This window comes from Vigna unguiculata, chromosome 1, assembly GCF_037176805.1.
Source record: "Vigna unguiculata cultivar grain cowpea cultivar isolate G323 ecotype 2 chromosome 1, ASM3717680v1, whole genome shotgun sequence".
Taxonomy (NCBI): Eukaryota; Viridiplantae; Streptophyta; class Magnoliopsida; order Fabales; family Fabaceae; genus Vigna; species Vigna unguiculata.
Genome location: NC_140792.1, coordinates 27,002,513 through 27,021,640, shown reverse-complemented (window position 1 = coordinate 27,021,640; position 19,128 = coordinate 27,002,513). Strand labels below are relative to the sequence as shown.

At 39.7% G+C, this 19,128-nt stretch overlaps 2 protein-coding genes across 2 annotated transcripts; both read right to left on the bottom strand.

The window, feature by feature from the left end:
- Positions 1-2,520: 2,520 nt before the first annotated feature.
- LOC114189736 (uncharacterized) lies at positions 2,521-3,828 on the bottom strand. The gene is made up of 2 exons (XM_028078406.1): positions 3,708-3,828; positions 2,521-3,608 (listed from the first exon to the last, which is right to left on the bottom strand). The coding sequence occupies exons 1-2, from the start codon at positions 3,826-3,828 to the stop codon at positions 2,521-2,523; spliced, it is 1,209 nt and encodes a 402-aa protein (XP_027934207.1).
- A 12,217-nt stretch (positions 3,829-16,045) lies between these two features.
- LOC114195949 (plant viral-response family protein (DUF716)) lies at positions 16,046-17,448 on the bottom strand. Its single transcript, XM_028086405.2, has one exon. The coding sequence runs from the start codon at positions 17,302-17,304 to the stop codon at positions 16,336-16,338; it is 969 nt and encodes a 322-aa protein (XP_027942206.1). The 5' UTR covers positions 17,305-17,448; the 3' UTR covers positions 16,046-16,335.
- Between the last annotated feature and the right edge of the window lie 1,680 nt (positions 17,449-19,128).

Genomic DNA, 19,128 nt, shown 5'->3' with positions numbered 1-19,128 from the left:
CACGGGCCGCTTACTTGTGGTAAGGGTGGGGAACTTAATCGATTTAAAATGAAGTTAAGGGTATTCGACCCAGGCCGCTTACTTGTGGTAAGGGTGGAGAACTTAATCGATTTAAAATGAAGTTAAGGGTGTTTGACCCAGACCGCTTACTTGTGGTAAGAGTGGGGAACTTAGTCGATTTAAAATGAAGTTAAGGGTGTTCGACCCAGGCCGCTTACTTGTGATAAGGGTTAGAAACTTAATCGATTTAAAATTAAGTTAAGGGTATTCGACCCAAACCGCTTACTTGTGGTAAGGGTGAGAAACCTAATTGATTTAAAATTGAAGTACAAGGAGTGGACTTGAGGTTAATAACCCTTTGTTTTATTCATGAACTTCGGGGTGCCTCGTTAAAAACTCCCTGGCCAAAACCCTCCTTAGGGAAAAAAGACCAGGTGAAGAAAAAGAGTACACCCAAGGTTACAAGTATTCGGTACAATAGATGTTTTAACTGAAATAAAACTTAAGGTGGGACACATTCCATATATTGGGTATCTCTTCACCTAATAAATTTTCAAGCTTATACGCTCCTCCTCCGGCATCTTCGCGTTATACTTTCTGGCTGCTCTTTGTTTTACTGCTAATTTGCGTATCTGGGCCTTTTCTCTTAATTTAGATAGGAGGTCGAGGTGGGTGCTCATATTTTGGTGATTTTGAACTGGGTCGTACAGTTCTCGGCGTAGGGATGGTTTGCCAATTTCGACTGGTATCATGGCGTCTGCTGTATACTAGGCTGAATGGGGATTCGTTTGTTGCTGATTGAGGGGTACACCTGTAGGCCCACAACACTTCCACTAATTCCTCTGGCCATCGGCCCTTAGTGTTATCCAGCCGTTGCGCAGTTCTACTAGTATGACTTTGTTTGCTGCTTCGGCTTGTCCATTGGTCTGTGGGTGTTCAACGAAGCTGGTTACATGTTTGATGCCTAGGCCGTATAGAATTTAACGAGTTCTTTGTCTATGAATTGTCGGCCATTGTTGGTGACGATCGTATGTGGGACGTCATATCGGCATACAATATCTTTTCAAACGAATTGTTGGACTTGTTGGGCTGTAATGGTGGCTAATGGTTTGACCTCTATCCACTTGGTGAAGTAGTCGATGGCTACTATAAGGAATTTTACTTAGCCTTTCCTTGGGGAAAAAGGGTCGAGAATGTCCATTCTCCACTTTGCGAATGGCCACGGGGATAATATAGAATGAAGTTGTTCTTGTTTTTAATGGATGAGGTTACCATGTTTCTGGCAGGGTATATATTTTTTGACAAAAGTGTGGCAATCGGCCTCCATGGTCGGCCAGAAGTAGCCGTCGCGGAGGATTCTAGTAGTCATGGTGCGTGCGCCGAAATGATAGCCGCATATTCCTTCGTGTAATTCTTTAATGATGTACTGGGCTTGTTCGGCCGTGACACATTTGAGAAGCGACTGGTCATATCCTCGCTTGTACAAGTCATCATCTATCATTGTGTACTTGGCGGCTTTAGCAAGCCAACTCTTGTTGGCGTCAGGCAGGGGATTACCGGTTCAGAGGTACTGGATGTAGGGGGTTGTCCAATTGTCGGCTTGGTGTTGGGTTAGGGTATGACAAGTGTTTGTTGTGGAAGGGGCGAATAGTGTTTGCTATAAGAGGGATCGATGTCGGGTTTTTAGCTTAGTGTTGACCAGTTTGGATAATATGTCGGCTTTGACGTTTTCAGATTGGGGGATGTGCTAGATAGAGACTCGTTCAAAAGCAGATTGTATAACATTTTAGACCAAGTGAAAGTATTGTAGGAGGGTAGGGTCTTTGATCTGGAATTCGTCATTTAAATGTCCCATTGTGAGTTTGGAATCGATTTTGCACGTCAGCATTTTGACGCCGACTTCGCGGGCGAGGGATAGACCGGCGATGATGGCTTCGTACTCAACTTGGTTGTTGGATGTTTTGAAGGCGAAGTGAAGAGATTTTTCGATGAGGATGTCGTTGGGGCCTTCTAAGACGATACTAGCACCTGCTCCTTTTGGGTTTGAGGAACCATCAATGTACAATGTCCATTGGTCCTCTTCAAGGGTTTATTACAGATCGTTGACGAAGTCTAGGAGACATTGAGCTTTGATGGGGTCGCGGGGTTCGTAATGGATGTTAAACTCGAATAATTCTACGACCCAAGACGACATGCGGCCGACAAGGTCTAGCTTTTGAAGTATCTTCTGGATGGGGTAATCAGTTTTGACGATTATGTTATGGTTTTGAAAATAGGGACGTAGGCATCGCGCTGTGTGTACTAGGGACAAGGCTAATTTCTCCACCATATGGTATCGGATTTCAGCTGACAAGGTACACAGGGTGTTGAATGCCATCGACTTCATGAACTAGTGCGGTGCTTACGGTGTAATCTGTGGCAGTGATGTAGACGAGTATGGGTTGATGAGTGTCCGACTTATGGAGGATGGGTGGTGAGATTAGGATGTTTTTGAGTTTTTGGAAAACGTGTTCACATTTGTCATTCCACGAGAACTTGACCGATTTCTTGAGCGGTTGAATAATGGGTTGGGTTTGTTCGGCCAATTTGGGGAGGAAGCGGGAGATGGCGGTTAGTCGGCCAATGAGGCGTTGCTCCTGCATTTGTGAGATCGAATGGCATAAATTTGTAGAAGTAGTTGGCATCGTCTGTAACAAAGGCGATTTTGGTCATGTCGGATGCGACCATTGGAATATGGTTGTAACCAGAGTATGCATCCAGAAAACTGATAACTTTGTTACCGGCTGCACCGTCAACTAGCCGGTCGATGTTGGGTAAGGGGTAGGCGTCCCTAGCACAGGCCTTATTGAGATCCGTGTAATCGACGCACATTCGCCATTTGCCGTTAGCTTTCTTGACCAATACTACGTTGGAAAGCCAGGTGGTGTAATGGGCTTCTTCGATGAACCCTACGTTGAGTAACTTGTCGGCTTCAGTCTTGGCTGCTAGTCGGCGTTCGTCACCAAGCTTTCGTTTCTTCTGGGAGACATACCTGGCATCCTTGTAAATTGAGAGTTTGTGGGATGCGACTTGAGGGTCAACGCCGGGCAAGTCAGCAGCGGACCAGGAAAAGAGGTCAGTGTTGCTGATGAGGGTAGGCGTAAGGATTTCGCGCTGCTCGGGTTGTAAGCCCGTGCCCAATTTGATGGTGCGTCCATTAGGGAGTTCCAGTGGTGTAGTTTCATCGACCGGCTCGAGGCGGGCATCCCGACCTACTTTGGGGTCCAAATCATCTCCAAATAGGGCTATGTCAAAGCCGGGTGGACGCTCAATATGATTGGTTTGAAGAATGGGAAGTTGTGGGCGTAAGTTGGCCATGTAGCATTCGCGCGCAAGCCATTGGTCATCGTGGATGGTGAGGATATCGCCAGATGGGGATGGACATTTCATGGCCAGATAAGGTGTAGATACCACTTCACCGAGAGTGTTGAGGGATGGTCGGTCAAGAAGGACATTATATGATGTAGGCGCGTCGACGATAAGGAAGCGGATGAGGATTGTCTTGGTTTGAGCGCTATCACGAAAGACAGTATGGAGGTCGATGTAGCCGTAGGTGGAGACTTTTTCCCCTGAGAAACCATATATGGGTTCATTGTATGGAACCATAGCGGTAGTGGGGAACTGTAGTTTCTAGTATGTTGCCCAATAGAGGATGTCAACTGACCTACCTTGGTCGATGAGGACCTTCTTGATGGCATAATTTTCCAACTCCACCGTGATGACCATGGGGTCATCCTGTTGGTGATCGAGGCCATGAAAATCGTCATATGTGAAGGTTATGGGGGGCATGCGGCGTCTGTGATGGGAGTGGGTGATATGGTTGATGAATTATAGATGGTGGAGATGTCTCTTTCTAGCTGATGTGGTGGATCCCCCACTAGCAAAGCCACTAGAGATAGTGTTAATGGTGTCGCGTAGTGGGGGGTCGGTCAGGACGATATCAGTGCGAGCAAGTTAGGGTCGCGGTTGGTGGGTTGCCTAGGAAATTTGTCGTGACGAGAATCGCAAGGAGGGCGTCGGTGGTCAGAACGTGGAGGGTGATCGGATCTTAAAGGGTGGTCGTCTCGGCGGATGAAGCGACGGAAGTGGCCAACACGAACCAATTCTTCAATCTTGTCTTGGAGTGCTTTGCATTCCTCTATGGTGTGGCCGTTGTTTCGGTGATAGCGACAATATTTAGTCATGTCTGCGTTTGGGGGAGTGGTCGTCTTGCGTGGCGGTAGGATGAGGTCGGCCTGTAGGGCTCCGTCAAGGAGACGGGATCGAGGAACATTTAGGGGTGCGTATTTGGTGAAGTGAGGTTGGCAAGGTTCTCTAGGTCTAGGGTCAGGCCGGGAAGGTTGTGTAGGGGGGTTGTTGCAGAGGGTGTATAGTTATTGCAGAATTTTATATGGAGAGTTTGCATCTCTTCCATGCAGATGTAGTATGCGACGCGGAGCTTCAATTCATGCATGGAGACGGGTGGGTGGAGGTAGACGTTGTTGGCGAAGGGGCCGAGTTTGAGAGTGAGTGCCATGCACTGAAGTATCATTTCCCGATTAAGGTGTGGTGTGCGAAGGGCAGCCTTACTGAAGCGGTCGATGAAAGCCCGAAGCGTCTCGTCTTGTTCCTGTCTGACGCCAAGAAGGGATATGGTTATAGTTTGATGTGGGCGGTTGCCGGCGAAGTGAGTTGTGAACATGTGGGAGAGGGTGTCAAAGCAGTCGATGGAGTATGGCGGAAGGGTGGTAAACCATTCGAGGGCGGGGCCTTTAAGAGTGGTAGGTAAGGCCTTGCAGAAAACGGCATCGTGAGAAGTGTAGAGGGCGACATGGGTGATATAGACCTTGAGGTGCTCGTCTGGATCGATCTCACTTGTATAGCGTTCTAGTGTGAAAGGTTCCCATTGGGCAGGGAGGGGGTGTTGGCGATGAAATCAGTAAAAGGATGACGGCGTCTGGGTTGTGTGGATGGGAGAGAGTGAGGGGGGATGGAATGGTGGACGAGGGTGGGAAAGGTTGATGTAAAGTTGTGAGGGGGATATGGATGGTAGGGAGGGTGGGAGGTATGTTGTAGGGTGGGATGTGGGTGGTGGGTAGGGTGGAAGGGATGTTGTAAGGTGGAATGTGGGTGGTGGGGAGGGTGACAATGGGGGTAGGAGCCGCAGTGTTCCCTGGAGGGTGGGATGGAAGTGTGTATGATGGGTTTAGAGGATGGAAGTTTGTTGAGTGATGGTGAAGGTGTGCGGGGTAGGATTGTACTCGTTTTCTTCTTCGGTAGGCTGGAAAGCTGGGGACCTTGCGGCATCAGATGTTTCCTTAGCCTTTCCCTTTTGAGTGGGATCGGCTTCGATCTTTCGCCTTAGCCGTGAGTTTCCCTGTCGTAGTGCCTCCATCTCATCAACACTGCGTTTCTTCAAATCAGCCAGTTCCTGTTACATCTTGGCTTGACCGTTTAGGATAGCGGTCAAGTCTGGGGTGGTAGTAGCAGGTGCTGCAGGACCTGCTTCAGCTTGCTTGTTAACTCCTGCTTTGTTGCGGGTAGAAACCATCTTCGAGAGAATGCGGGTTGGTCCGTAAAGTATTATCTCGTGCCCCACGGTGGGCGCCAATTGTTCCTGCGAAGAACAAATAAGATATGTCAGACATAAGCGTTACCTTACCTCAATCCGCAATCTCCTCAGTAGGCTTCCTCCCGGCTGCCATATGCCATATGTGGGTATCTCGGTTTGGACCGGTTTGGACCCTAGAGGGGTTACCTGCGGAAGAGACTCCGATGCTCAAGTCAGCAAAAAACTCTCAGAAAGTCAAATCTCATAATTAAGGGAGTAATGAATGCGTACCTTTAATTGCTGGGGTCCATGCATATTTATAGATTATTAATTATGTCTGGCCACATCATGGGTCAGGCCTCTGTTTGGGTCGTAGGTGGGCTTGGGCCTTAGTCCAAGTTACTTAGTTCGATTATCGCAGGCCTTAGGGGTTTTGCTTGTAATGCTAAGAATTTGCTAAGTTCTCGTTTAGTTTCTTTGAGATACCGGCTTAGACCGGTTACTTCTTTAGTGGCTTAGACCAGTTGCTCTTATAGCGGTTTAGGCTGGTTACTTTCATTTGCTTGGCATACGTATGGTGATTATTTGCGTACTTGGCAGCTATGTGGACGAGTCTTGTGGCTATAGTCGGGCTAGGCCGCCTAGGTGTAGTACAGAAAGTAATAAGGCACTAATACTACATGTAACACCTTGTCTAGGATTTCACTAACTCTTATGAAAAATACTTAAGCCAGACAAAATTTAACTTTGATACCACCATGTTTAAACGAAAACTTAAAATCCTTTATTTCTTTAAAAAAATCATTTTCGCAATATATAACCATCAAATAAACCCAATATGTATAAGTATGATCCATAAAACATTATTCGTCAATGCTTTTAATAAAATTCTCCTCACAAACTCTCCATTACATCTCCTCACAATTGTGCATCTTCGGTTGCATCTACAATAAATTTTGTTCCTATATGAAATATGATCATCATGAGCACACCCAATAACACAAGGGTGAGCTAACAAAAATAGCAAACATCATAATTGTAAGTATACATTAATAGTAACATATAACAACTCACTCAAACCTTACATAACCATAATGTCTCACAACACCATTCAACCTACCAATTGTCTTACAAAACCTATTGTCTTGCACAACAATTTAAAACATTTTATCATTGCAAATAATATAACCACCAATGGTCTCAGCGTCAGGAATCATGTTTCCACTGTAAATATCACACGTAACTTACCCAATGATTGCTCACCACTAGGCCAACCACCTTTCCTGCTTTGCACAAGTCTTACAGACAAGGTCCACTTCCCAATGCTCTCCAAGAGTCTTGTGAGTGAAGTTCATTCCCACTGCTCCTGTAGAGAATTTTTGCGGCAGAGTACATAGATGACACTTTCCACCACTCTTCCTAAGAGCTTTACCAATGAAGTTCACCTCCAGAACAGTTACTTGGAATTATCCTTCCCACTCTTCTTTTAGAGAAACTTACGGGTAAAGACCACTCCTCGTTGCTTTCTCAAAGAGTCTTATGGACGGAGTTAATACTCAAGCTCACCACTAGAAATTGACAGAGTGCACCACTTTTAATTGTGATGAGTCTATTATAGACCTAACTCTAGGCCCACATGCATTTCAAGGCCCAAGCCCACTCAAAGGTCCAATAAAAAGAGGCATGCTTAGAAAGATTCAAATGGGCTTTTCTCAAGAGGAGAAAAATCGTCATGGGCTTCATATGCTATTCTCATAAGCTAAAGAAGATATCAAAATCTGAGGCATGCATGTTGGAGAATTATAGTAGAATTATTTTGAGCCAAATGTTAGGCCATGCTTTGTAGAATAAAATGTTAAAGTACATTGTTGTTTAGCCTTCAAATTGGGCTAATTCAAGCCCAATTAGAAACTTGGTCGAGACTAGCTTGGAAGGCAAGGTTTGGAGCGCACATCTCATGCTTGTGCAAAGCTTGGAACGCACATTTTACTCATGGTGCAAGGCATGGAGAGTGTGAGTGACACATGGCTATTGATCCTTCACTTCATTGCATCACACGAGCACATATCAAGCTTCCTCTCCAAGCTACATTTCCATTTCATTTGATGTTGCATTTTGTAAGACCCGAGGAATTTAAATAATTAAAGAAATAATTATTCAATAAATGCAGGTAGTGGGATCTTTTATGACATTTAATGGTGCCTTTTATGATGTGGAATAGTACTGGCTCAAGTGGTTGAGAGTACTTAGTCGTATTGAAAGGACTTGGGTTCGAGTCCTAATGATGCCAATTATTTGTTAAATTAATTGTTTGTTTTGTGTATGTGCTTTGAGGGTAAGTACTATGAAGAAAAAGGCCTCAAGAGGGGAGATCAACTTTGAAGCAAAGAGGAATGTATGTCAGAAGACCAAAGTTTAGAATTATCCTCAACAGTTTGCGTAGCCATAAATACTCTTTTTTATTCATTTAGTTGACTTTGTATACCATTCCGCTGTAAATATAAGGATCTTATCCTATAGATCTATTGTGATCTGGAAACTTTAGAATTAAAATAATGGAAACAACAACTCTAATTGCCATCTCTATATCTGGTTTACTTGTAAGTTTTACTGGGTATGCCTTATATACTGCCTTTGGGCAACCCTAATGCCTACCTAAATTGATAAATGGAGTTTTGGGTTTTCTATTGATGCAAGAAAATTTTGAAAAAACCAGATTTTGTATGCACCGCCTAGTGGTGCATGAACTGCCACCAGGCGACACATCAAGTGTAGGCGGACACGTTGATTTTGTTTTGCGTTGGATTTCTAAGTGTGGTTATCTAGAAATTTTGTACACATTAGGGGTTAAAATTGAACAGAGAGTGTGTGGAAATGGAAAGTATGTATGAAAGATAATTAATAAAAAAAGTGTAATTATGAGTATGCGATATTTGGGATTGCAAGAGAGTCAAAGTGGTATGTTTACATTGACTGTTGTGGTATAATGTTTGTTTGAAGAACTGTCATGTTTTGCAAATTGAGATGATGGCTTTAAAATCAATGTGGTATGTGCAAGTGGTAAAAGAACAATTGCATGATAATTTTCATCATTATTTGGTAAATGTAGGACCTGAAATTGTGAAATAGTTGGTAAGTGAATGTGTTGAGTGTGGTTCAGTCATAAGATTATGACTGGCAATGAAGTTTGACTTATGTATTGTGTATTGCGTGCTTAGGGTTCCTTGGAACTAGTCCTAACATGTCAAAAAAAACCAATAGTAGTGACATTACTGGTGAGGCGCTTGGCGGCACGGGATGAGTCGTCAGGCAACAAGAGAAAAGATAGGGATGCACTAGGCTATAACGCCTGGCAGAAGAGGTTGTCCCGCCAGGCAGAAGAAAACTAGCAGAGGTCCTGAAAGGCGCGTAGCGCCTGGTGGTGTGAGGTGCCCGCCAAGCGGCCTAAAGCACAAGTTCGCCTAGTGACAGAGTAAGTGGCGCTAGACGATTCCAGGTGCAGAGTTGGACTACGTGGAGGGTTCTACACAGCTTTGGATGGAGGTTATGATGCGATGATTTGTTGGAGTCCCAATTACGAGTATAACTTCTATTGGGGTAACATGTGACCGCTCGAGGTTGTAGCCTGGTGGTTTTGGAAGTCTAGTGGAGTGTGCAAAATCGTGGCTGGTACGGAATGGCTTCGGAAGATTGCCCTACTCGGTGTTATACGATGACTTTGGTAGTCTTGGGACAAATATGGATTGTGGTTCGTATTGGGGAACTCCACTTGATGTTACAGATTGTGGCCATGACAAATTTATTCCCGCGTGTAGACTATTAGGTGGTGGCCTATAGTCGTACGGGCGAGTAGACACTCGTGGCAGCAAAGATCGATCAGTGTAATCATCAAAGGGTGTAGAATCAAAAGGCGTCTAGAGGAAGATGTGAATGTTGGGTTGACAGTTGGGTTTTACGTTAGAGTAATGGGTTTAAAATCAGTACTTTATTGTATATTGCATTCCTTTTTATTTGAGCTCACCCTATCTGTATGTGTTTGGCGGTGATCATGTAAATCGTTACAAGGGAGCAGATGTTGATGCAGGTGAGCCCGTGGATACTTAGAGTCGAAGAATGGCCAGCTTGGGAATTTTGCATGGATTTTATTTTCTACAATTATTTTTATGAAGTTGTAATCTGGATATTTCATTTGGTTTTAGATTTAGTTATGTATGCACGAATTAAATTGATGTTTTAAACATTTTGGCGCATATAATAAAGTTTATATTTCTCGTGTCTTGGGAAATGTGTTGAATAAATGTTATCTCTTTAATTAGTTATTATTAAATTATCTTAAATAAGTAATATTCGGTTAGGATGTTACACATTTCATTCCATTAAGGCCAACCATCCTCCTACAAAAGAGGCCTCCTTACACTTGTATTTGGTTACTTTCGAATGGTAATAGGCTTGATGTTGATATCACTCCACACTATTGCCTCAAGAGTCATTTGCTATACTAGTTTTCCACCAAAACTCTTCTAGCCCCTTCCCTAGGATAGACTTCTTTCCTAGACTTCATCTCCACCACATCTCCATAGCTACAAGAGTCTTCAAACTTCTCTCCACTCCTTCATTCTAGCTGCATTTCTGCTACATCCATGGATCCCCTCTTCTCCATTTTGATGCCTGGAGGTTCATCAAATTGAGGGACCACACATATCCACAATTCCAAACAAGCATGTATATATTCATTTCATCCCATTATAACAATTAACATAACTCAACATTTTCTACTCATAAGATAATTCCCTAAACAAAACAATGTTCAGGTGACACTCGATGCCCCTAAACCTACACTAAATACAACCACAACAACATGAATAACAAATAAAGAACACTAGTTAGGTTACACCCAACGCCACTCTATCGGCACAAAGCGCCCCAAAGATAAAGAGTATGTTGTCTAGTGATCAGCACCATGCGCCCAATGGTTCTAAAACAGTGACTACATTGTTTCAGTAGCGCTCAATGTTAGCCAACACAAAAGCTCATTATAACAGTGACATCCAGCGATTCACAAACGAGCCTAACACTAATACGATAAACAAAAACCCAAAATACCTACAATTTATATGAATACTCCAAATTAATCACTTATTCTTAAACTTCCCCAAAACAAAACAAAAATAACATAATTTTCAACATCACAAAACAAAACATAGTCAAATAAAAACAATACCTGTTTACCTCCCCTTAAACTAAACCATAAAGAATCAAAAGAAATCACATTAATTCCTCAATAAAATAATTTCCTTTTGACATGACAAACAACACATACTAAAAAAAAGAACATGACCTACTTAACTCCCATTTCTCCAAAATGAAAAATAATATAATTTTGAAAATCACAAAACAAAACATAGTCAAATAAAAACAACACCTAGTAACCTCCCTTATACTAAACCATAAAGAATCAAAAGCAATCACATTACTTCCTCAATAAAATAATTTTCTTTTGACATGACAAACAAAACATACTCAAAAAAGAACAAGACCTGTTTAACTCTCATTACCCCTTTTCAATGATCACCTTTTTCATTCTTCCTTTGATTCACTCTATTTCTTCCAAATTCAATGTTGGATATGCTATAGTCATTTTCGTTTTCTGGTTCTACCAAAAAGATAGGGTAATGCTTAAACTATAAACTCTAAAAAAAATCCAAACAATTAAATCAAAAGGTACTCATCATACCAATAATACGTCCAATGCTCGAGACTCTACACTAGCAATAAACCTCCACCTCTAAGTGTTTTTCTCTACTCACTCGAACCAAAAAAAAAAATTGTTGACCAGTTTCAAACATTTTCTCTAAAACACATAGCTGCCAAAAATGTGTGGACGTAATCTAATAAAGTTGCAATTTGAACCCTATTTTATGATGCTTTCTAGTGCGCCTATAATTATCCCTTAATTTAAAAATTAAAATCAGTATAAAAATAATTAAATTCTGACTCAATCTGATTAACATCTCTTAATCACATTACTAGAATTTTCCATATTTTATAGAGATTTTCTTGCATATTCTTTACAAAAATTTGCAGAAAAAAATGTTCACTATTATTTTTTTCTACAAATTTTGATCGTTGTGTGTAAGCCCTAAAAACTTATAAGTGTATGGGCCTGGCCTTTTCATAGGCCCTAGGCCAGCCCACTAAGGGACCCCAATACTTTGTCCAGTCCCTCACACTCTCACTTGTCTCATTTTCAGAAAACTATTCCTCTCTCTTCCCACTCTACTGTTGCAGAAGCTCTGCTAGGGCACAGAGAAATCCTCAAGTCTTCAAGCTAGATAAGTCCATCCCAACCCCAACTCACTACTCTAGTTCTTGGAGCTGTGGAGCGCTTTAGTTGCGGACTTGTTTCGTTTGCTAACGTCTAAAAAGGTAAAGGAAGCATATATTTTTAAGTTTTAAAGCTATTTTTGCATGTTTGCGGTTTGTTCTATGTTTTGGATGCTTGAATGGTATTTTTAATCGTGTGCAAATGTTTGGCTTGTATTCTGGATGCTACTATGTGTTGTTTTTCTGCCCTACATGCGTGAACAGTGGAGAGAACTGATATTCTCGCCCAAGCAAGCTCGTCTCGCCTAGAAGAGAATAACAGAAGCTCGCCCTGGTTCTGCTCGAGCATCTCGCTCATGCGACCAACTCTTGTTTTGAGCGACGCATCTTCTCGCTCAGATGAGAATGGCTCGCCCAAGCGAGCAATCGAGGAAAATCAATAGTGTTCTCTACTCGCGCCTGGTTCAGACGAGGGACTTTAATTTTGGGCGAGTGGTGATCTCGCCCATGCGAGATGGTATTGCCCAAGCGAGAGCTTGCATAATATCACTGTTACAAGTCTCGCTCAGGCGAGAATGCCTAGCTTAAGCGAGACAGTTATTGTCGCTTGGACGAAGGCTTTTAGCCTAAGCGAGAACTGTGTAGGATTTCATTTTATTTCCCTTTTTAAGTGGTGGCTGGTTGTTATCTTCAAAATGCATGAATTATTTGATTTATTCGATTTATATGAACTGAAATTGGCATGTTTGGTATGAAACTGATTATGGATTTGTTGGTTGGTGGTGGTTTGGCATGAGAATTGGATGTTTGAGATAAAAGCGGTGGTTATGGTATTGAGAAACATGAATTTGGTGTGAGATAGGCATAATTCCATAAGTCTCGTGGGGAGATCTCATGTTGGTGTGTAGTGTATATAATTAAGATAATGATTCAAGCAAGGATGGTATCTCGAAACTCTAAAGGATCAGTTAGTCTCATGTAAAGCAAACTAATCCAAGTGGTGAGAGTAGCGGGAGGCTCTAGTCTTTGGCAGGATAATGGCCTTAGATGCTTGAAGACTAACCTTGTGTGTGGTAGGGTGAAACCCATTGGCAATGGCTCTGTAGAACAGTAGAGACCACCACAAGTGCAAGCGTCTAGTGAATCCGATCTTATTATATGTATCTGGATAATTAAGTCATAGTGTCCTACTTGTTTGCTATAACATGAATTTGTGCCTACTTTGTTGCATGCTTGAGAACTGTTTTAAGTATCTGTGTGCTATAATATGTAAAAATTTATTTTACACTAGCTTACCCTTTCATTTTTGTGTATGTTCTTGCCTTGCTTTCTCTTTTGCGATGATCACCTTATTGGTGGGAGCAAATGAGGGAAATGTTGGAGGTAGACCTGATGGTGGCAGCGGTGCAGTTTAGATGGCCTATTGTATGTGGCCCTTAGGAGCAGTTTTAAGGCCCTGGTGCCTTTGTAATTCCTTGCTCTAGGAGCAACCTTTTGTAAACTGTTAAACCTCCTTGGGATTATGTTCTGCTCATGGCATCTTTGGTGTGCCTTAGCATTTGTTTTTTAGCACTTTTTTGGATAACTGTACTAGTGGATCCTCATGCATACTGCTCATTTGATTGCTCTTTTATTATTATAATTATGCGATGTTTTTATTTAATAGATTTAATCTATTTAAATGAGATGTCACATTGTGGATAATTAGTTATCGTAGAATTTAAAGTTCATATGAAATTTCTTATATAAAATATTTGCAACAAATTTTCTTAAGAAAAAAAAATTGCAATAATTTATTCTAAAAAAATCAATTTAAAAAATAGCATGTACTTTTTCTTGCAAATTTAGATTTCGCAAGTAATTTTACTGTGTATGTTGAATTTGCAAATAATTTCTTGCAAAAAAAAAAGACCGTAAGTAATTTTTTATGCGAAAATGAATTTGTAAGTATATTTTTTTCTACTAATAATTTTACAAGAAATTTTGCAAAAACAAATATATAATAAATTTTAAAAGAATATAATTTTTAGTTTTATATTATTTTTTAATGATAAAGTAACTTGTAAAGAATTTATTTATTTTACTATTATTGATACTTGAAAATAAATTATGAAATTAGTACTTGAAATAAATAAATACAAAAATAAATATTTATTTAATTATTTGAGTATAATTTTATACATATCACAAGATTATTACGTACTAAGTTGTTAATAATGACCAAAACCAAAATTTAATCATTTCAAATGCAAATTACTAAAGATTATAAAATCATATTCATTCCGGAAAACTTCAACACCTTATTCATTGCTACAATTCAGTGTTACAAAAACTTATGATTGTTTCTTCCCTACTCTCCCTTCACTTGTAAACATACATTCATGCTCACTAGCTCATCCACTAGATGGTAGAGATAACTATGTTCTACATAATTTGACAGTTTCATGATTAATGAGAAGCCATTCAGCAGCTAGAATCATTTGCTACCCAAAGTTGAGTTTGTTGTTGTAATGTAGTTGTACCAAAAAAATGTGAAGCGCGGATCAAGGCAACGGATCCAAATTATAATTACTTTAAGGCTTTTCTTGGTATTTTCTGTCTATGTATATGCTGGAGCTAAACTCGTAGGGGCGGGTAAAACATCATTGTCAGATGTTTCTCGTGATTTCTCCTAAAAGTTTTACCACTTTGTCAAAATTGTTATCCTTTGTCGATTATTCTTGATTCACTGACTTACTAGGTCAAATATGTCATAGAGACATGTCCTTGTGTTGTCTTATCATATAGTATTCATGATTTTGATTTCTGATTATTTTAGATATATTTTGAACTAATATGGCAGCTATTGGGATCTTCTCTCCCAATCTAGCTCCTAGTCCCTGATTCAACCAAAGCGAAAAATGCTATTGCATCTATAGTAACAATTATTGACACCAGAAGACGTGAGGAGAGAAGTTGAGGTTCATCGTGTCAATTTCAAGTACCCCACCATACTGATGTTAAAATATTTTGCTTGGCCACTAGTTAGTGCAAGGTTGTTTCTTTCAAATAGAAAACGGCAAATGCTCCCATGTTCATTAGAAGTATGCGGCAGGTAAATTTCAAAGTGAATAAGCTCAATCTCTCTTTAAAAATACCACTCTCTAATGCAATTAGTTAATATCGTAATTTTGTAAATAACAAGGGTAGGTGAGTCTTAATTCTCGAAAGAAAATGTGTAGAGTTGTCAAACTTTTTGTAGGAGAACTTGGATTAAATTATCTGGCGGACAAAAGCAACATGTAGCAAGCAACTACTAGAGCAATGGTGAAAATTCCAGAAATAATACTACTAGATGAAACCAAGAGTACCCTGGATGCCGAGTTTGAAAAATGAGTTCAGGAAGCTCTGGATCAAGTTATGGTAAACAGAACCACAATTATAGTAGCACATAGCTTATCCACTACTAAGGGTGCAGGTTTAATTGCTAGTTAAGAATGGAATGGTTGAAACGAGAGGAAATCATGAAACATTAATAAACAGGGGTAGTGACTAAACTTCCATAGAAGAATAGTGCATAACTTCTACTTTGTGCTCATTATTGGTTTCACCTGGAATAAACCAGAATTTTTTTCTTGGAGTTGTATCATGGGACAATCCAGTATGAAATATTGAGTGAAGTATTTAAGAGTAGCATGGTTCTCTGTCCTAAACAGCTAACTTGTAAGGGAAGGTTCTCCTAGTGCTTGGATACGTAAAAATGTATTGCATCATATTCGTTTCATATCAATCTCATTACAGAGAAGAGGCAATAAATGACTGTTGAACTAAAACCTTGACAAGAGAATCCGCTTTCACGTTCATGGAGGCAATTAGACGCAAAGATAAACAAAAGAAGATAATTGCAATCAACCAAACCACCCAAAACAATAATCAGCAGAGAAATTCCATGGCTGCTATATCCAATAAGGAAAAGAGCAAACAGAAAAATGGCGGGTCTCCCTCATTGAACTTCATTATAATCTCTCCAAGTATAGAATTCTAAACAAATTAAAATAAAAATAAAAACATCCAGACTTTAAAGAAATTTGCATCACAGCTACTCTGAATCGCATAATTCAATCTGAAGTACTAATTAAGAGCTCGTTGCACTGGTATTATTAGCCAAACATATGAAACGTAAAACAGCAACAAATCAAATCAATATAAACCAACCAACTCCTTTATACAAAGAATTGTTCTCCTAACATAGAAGAAAACAAGAGAAGACAGCAAAATACACTATACGAAGAAATAGACACTCTCAGGCAGACTCTTTTCAGTACAAGCTCTCAGGGTTGAAATTTATTCAAAATGCAAAATTTCTATGTCACATGTCATATCAAGTAATATGTATCTTTATCATGGCTTCATAGTTTCTAATGTGTAATAACTTTCAGAAGAGAGCGTGTTCCTAACATGATTCACTGAGTGGTGAGAGGCATTACCCCATTACCGTTGACAGCATGTTCCACAGCAACTCCTTTCTTGTTACCCACATTGTGGCCCTCTTGTATGGCATTATCATCATCATCATCTTCATCAGAGTCCAAAGTGAATTTTGTCGACTCCTGCATATTCTGCAATTCAGCACCGAGTGGCGCGTACCGCGTGGAAACGGAGTCAAGGTGGGTTCCTCCTCCGTTTCTGGCGCAAACAAGGGAGAAGAAGCCAACAAGAAGCACCACCAAGAGCGCGAGGTGGCAATTGAACTGAAGCGTGGCTATGGCCCTGGCCCTATGATACTCCGGGTGCCCCTTGCACCTCAGCGTGTAGTTCCCTCTGCTCACTCGGTGCATAGAGCACCCCTGGGCCACCCAGCCCGAGAAGAGGGAAAGGCCCATTTGGAGAAGCCATGTTCCGTGGAGAATGAGGCCGACGCCGCGGCCCAGTTTGGGAACACTGGAGCGCGGAGATCCCACATCGAGAAGCGTGCAGAGAAGGCAGATTGCGATGGGAACCAGCAAGAGATCATAGTAACGGTTCTCGACGCCGCTGGGGTCCTTGCGCTGAAGGTAGAAGAGGAGAAACTCTTGGGCGAAAGCGAAGAGGCCAACGAGGCCGTGCAAAGGCGAAGGGAGAGAGAAGAGAGGAAGAAGGGAGTAGAAGAGGAAGATGAAGCCGATGGGGAGGACCTGGAGCTGAAGCGCGGTGCCGACGGCGTCGTTTGAGTTGTGTGCGCTGAGAAGGGACAGTGTGGAGTTGAGGATGAAAAATGAGGAGAGAATTGCGAGGGAGATCGGAAATAAGAGTTTGTTGGTTCGGGAATTGGGCGGAGAAGATGAAGCGGAAGAGATTGGGGATTGTTTGGATGGGGAAACGTGAAGAAGCGCTTCGTGTGCTCCCACGAGAATGAACCCAACGCCTCCCAACGCAAAGGAGAATAGTTCCATTGATTGAATCGCTTCTCTGCCGCGTCTGCGCCCAAAATTCGATCCCAGAATGATTTTGATTTGGGTTTGGGTCAAAGGTCAAATGTGGATGCTGCCAGCTTCCGAAACTTTCCCCGGAAGCTTCCACCAAACGCTGCCGGAATTATATATCTCATATTAAAAGAAAAATAAGAATCAAAATGTATTTTCAGATAATTTTGTTTTCATCAAACTAAAGGATAATTATCCTGGTACGGTAATTGTTTTATAGGATACTTTTATCCTACGATTTATTATATCTATTATATTATTATTGTAGTGTGATTTTCTTAAAACTATGGAAAGAGTTGAATTAGAAAGTAACTCCAACTCTCACAACTTATCTCCATGTCAACATCAACTTATAAAATAGTCTAGACAAATCTATTACTAACTAAAATTTTAGGTTAAATTACTTTTTTTCCCTTCATTATTAAATAGTTTTGTTTATCAAGTTTTTCGTTGTCTTAATTTGGTTCTCACTTACTTAAAAATGATTTAATTTGGTCCTTGCCATTAATTTTGACTAGACTGTGCTAAAATCAACTACACGTGTCAATTTTTGTTTTTTATTTTTTATTTTTTTTATTTTTTTATTTTTTACACTGTCACTTCACAGTTGTGCTACACGTCAAAATGACTCAATTTGATCTCAATATTTGTTTTTAGTTTCAATTTAGTCCTAATTTTTTTAAAAAATGAAGTAATATTGTCCTCCTTAAATTGACACTCAATTTAATTTTTTTATAAATCTTATGATGATATTCTTAATACAATTGACATTTTTATTAAATATTTGTGAAAATATTTTCAAACAAGTTGTTTTTTAGCTTTATTATTAAACAAAGTTAGACCCCAAACTTAATTTTAAAAATTAACAATTTTGTCATCATATATAAAGGCATCAAGTGTATCATATTATACAAACTTACTTAAGATTAAAAATTAAATAACTTGTCACTTAGGAACTAAATTTCAAGTTCAAAACAAAATCAAAGTCTAATGTTTTGTATATAATTTAAAGTTAATTTAAAATATTTATAGAAATATTTAATAAAAACGTTAATTTTAATAAGAATATCACCATAAGATTTATAAAAAAGTAAATTGAGTGTCAATTTAAGGAGGGACAATATTACTTCATTCTTACAAAAATTATGACTAAATTGGAACTAAAAACAAATATAGGGACCAAATTGAGTCATTTTGACACGTGACACGACTGTGAAGTGACATGTATACAAAATAAATAAAAAAATCGAAATTGATAGGTGACGTTGACTTTAACAATGTTTGATCAAACTAACGTTGAGGACCAAATTGAGACAACTAAAAACTTGAGTACCAAACTGATATTACTTGACAAATTGAAAGACCAAAAGAGTAATTTAACTAATATAATAATGATAAATATAATTTAATATTTGATCAGTTACGATACTAATTTATATTGGTTATTATTGTCAAATATTTTCATTAAGTTACTCATATATAACTTATAAATATATAAGACTGTACGATATAAAATAAAATATTAAAAATTCCAAACATTTAATTAAGGTTAAATCAATGATAAGCAACAATAATTAATATATATATATATATATATATATATATATATATATATATATTAAAATACGTAAGTAGAATTGAGCTAAATATTTAAATAGAGTCTAATGAACTTAATTGTTTTATTTTTTATATAGAGTTTAATCCGTTCATAATGGTTATATAATAATTGATATAGAATCAAATACAAGTATTTGTAAAGTATAATAATAGAAAATAAAATATATGATAATATTT

What these genes read in the sequence shown, in the direction of transcription:
- LOC114189736 (XM_028078406.1), bottom strand. Translation starts at nt 3,828, where the DNA reads ATGCCCCCCATAACCTTCACATATGACGATTTTCATGGCCTCGATCAC. An exon ending in GAAGGTCCTCATCGACCAAG is followed by an intron (nt 3,609 to 3,707) that starts GTAGGTCAGTTG and finishes ATGGTTTCTCAG; the next exon opens with GGGAAAAAGTCTCCACCTAC.
- LOC114195949 (XM_028086405.2), bottom strand. Translation starts at nt 17,304, where the DNA reads ATGGAACTATTCTCCTTTGCGTTGGGAGGCGTTGGGTTCATTCTCGTG.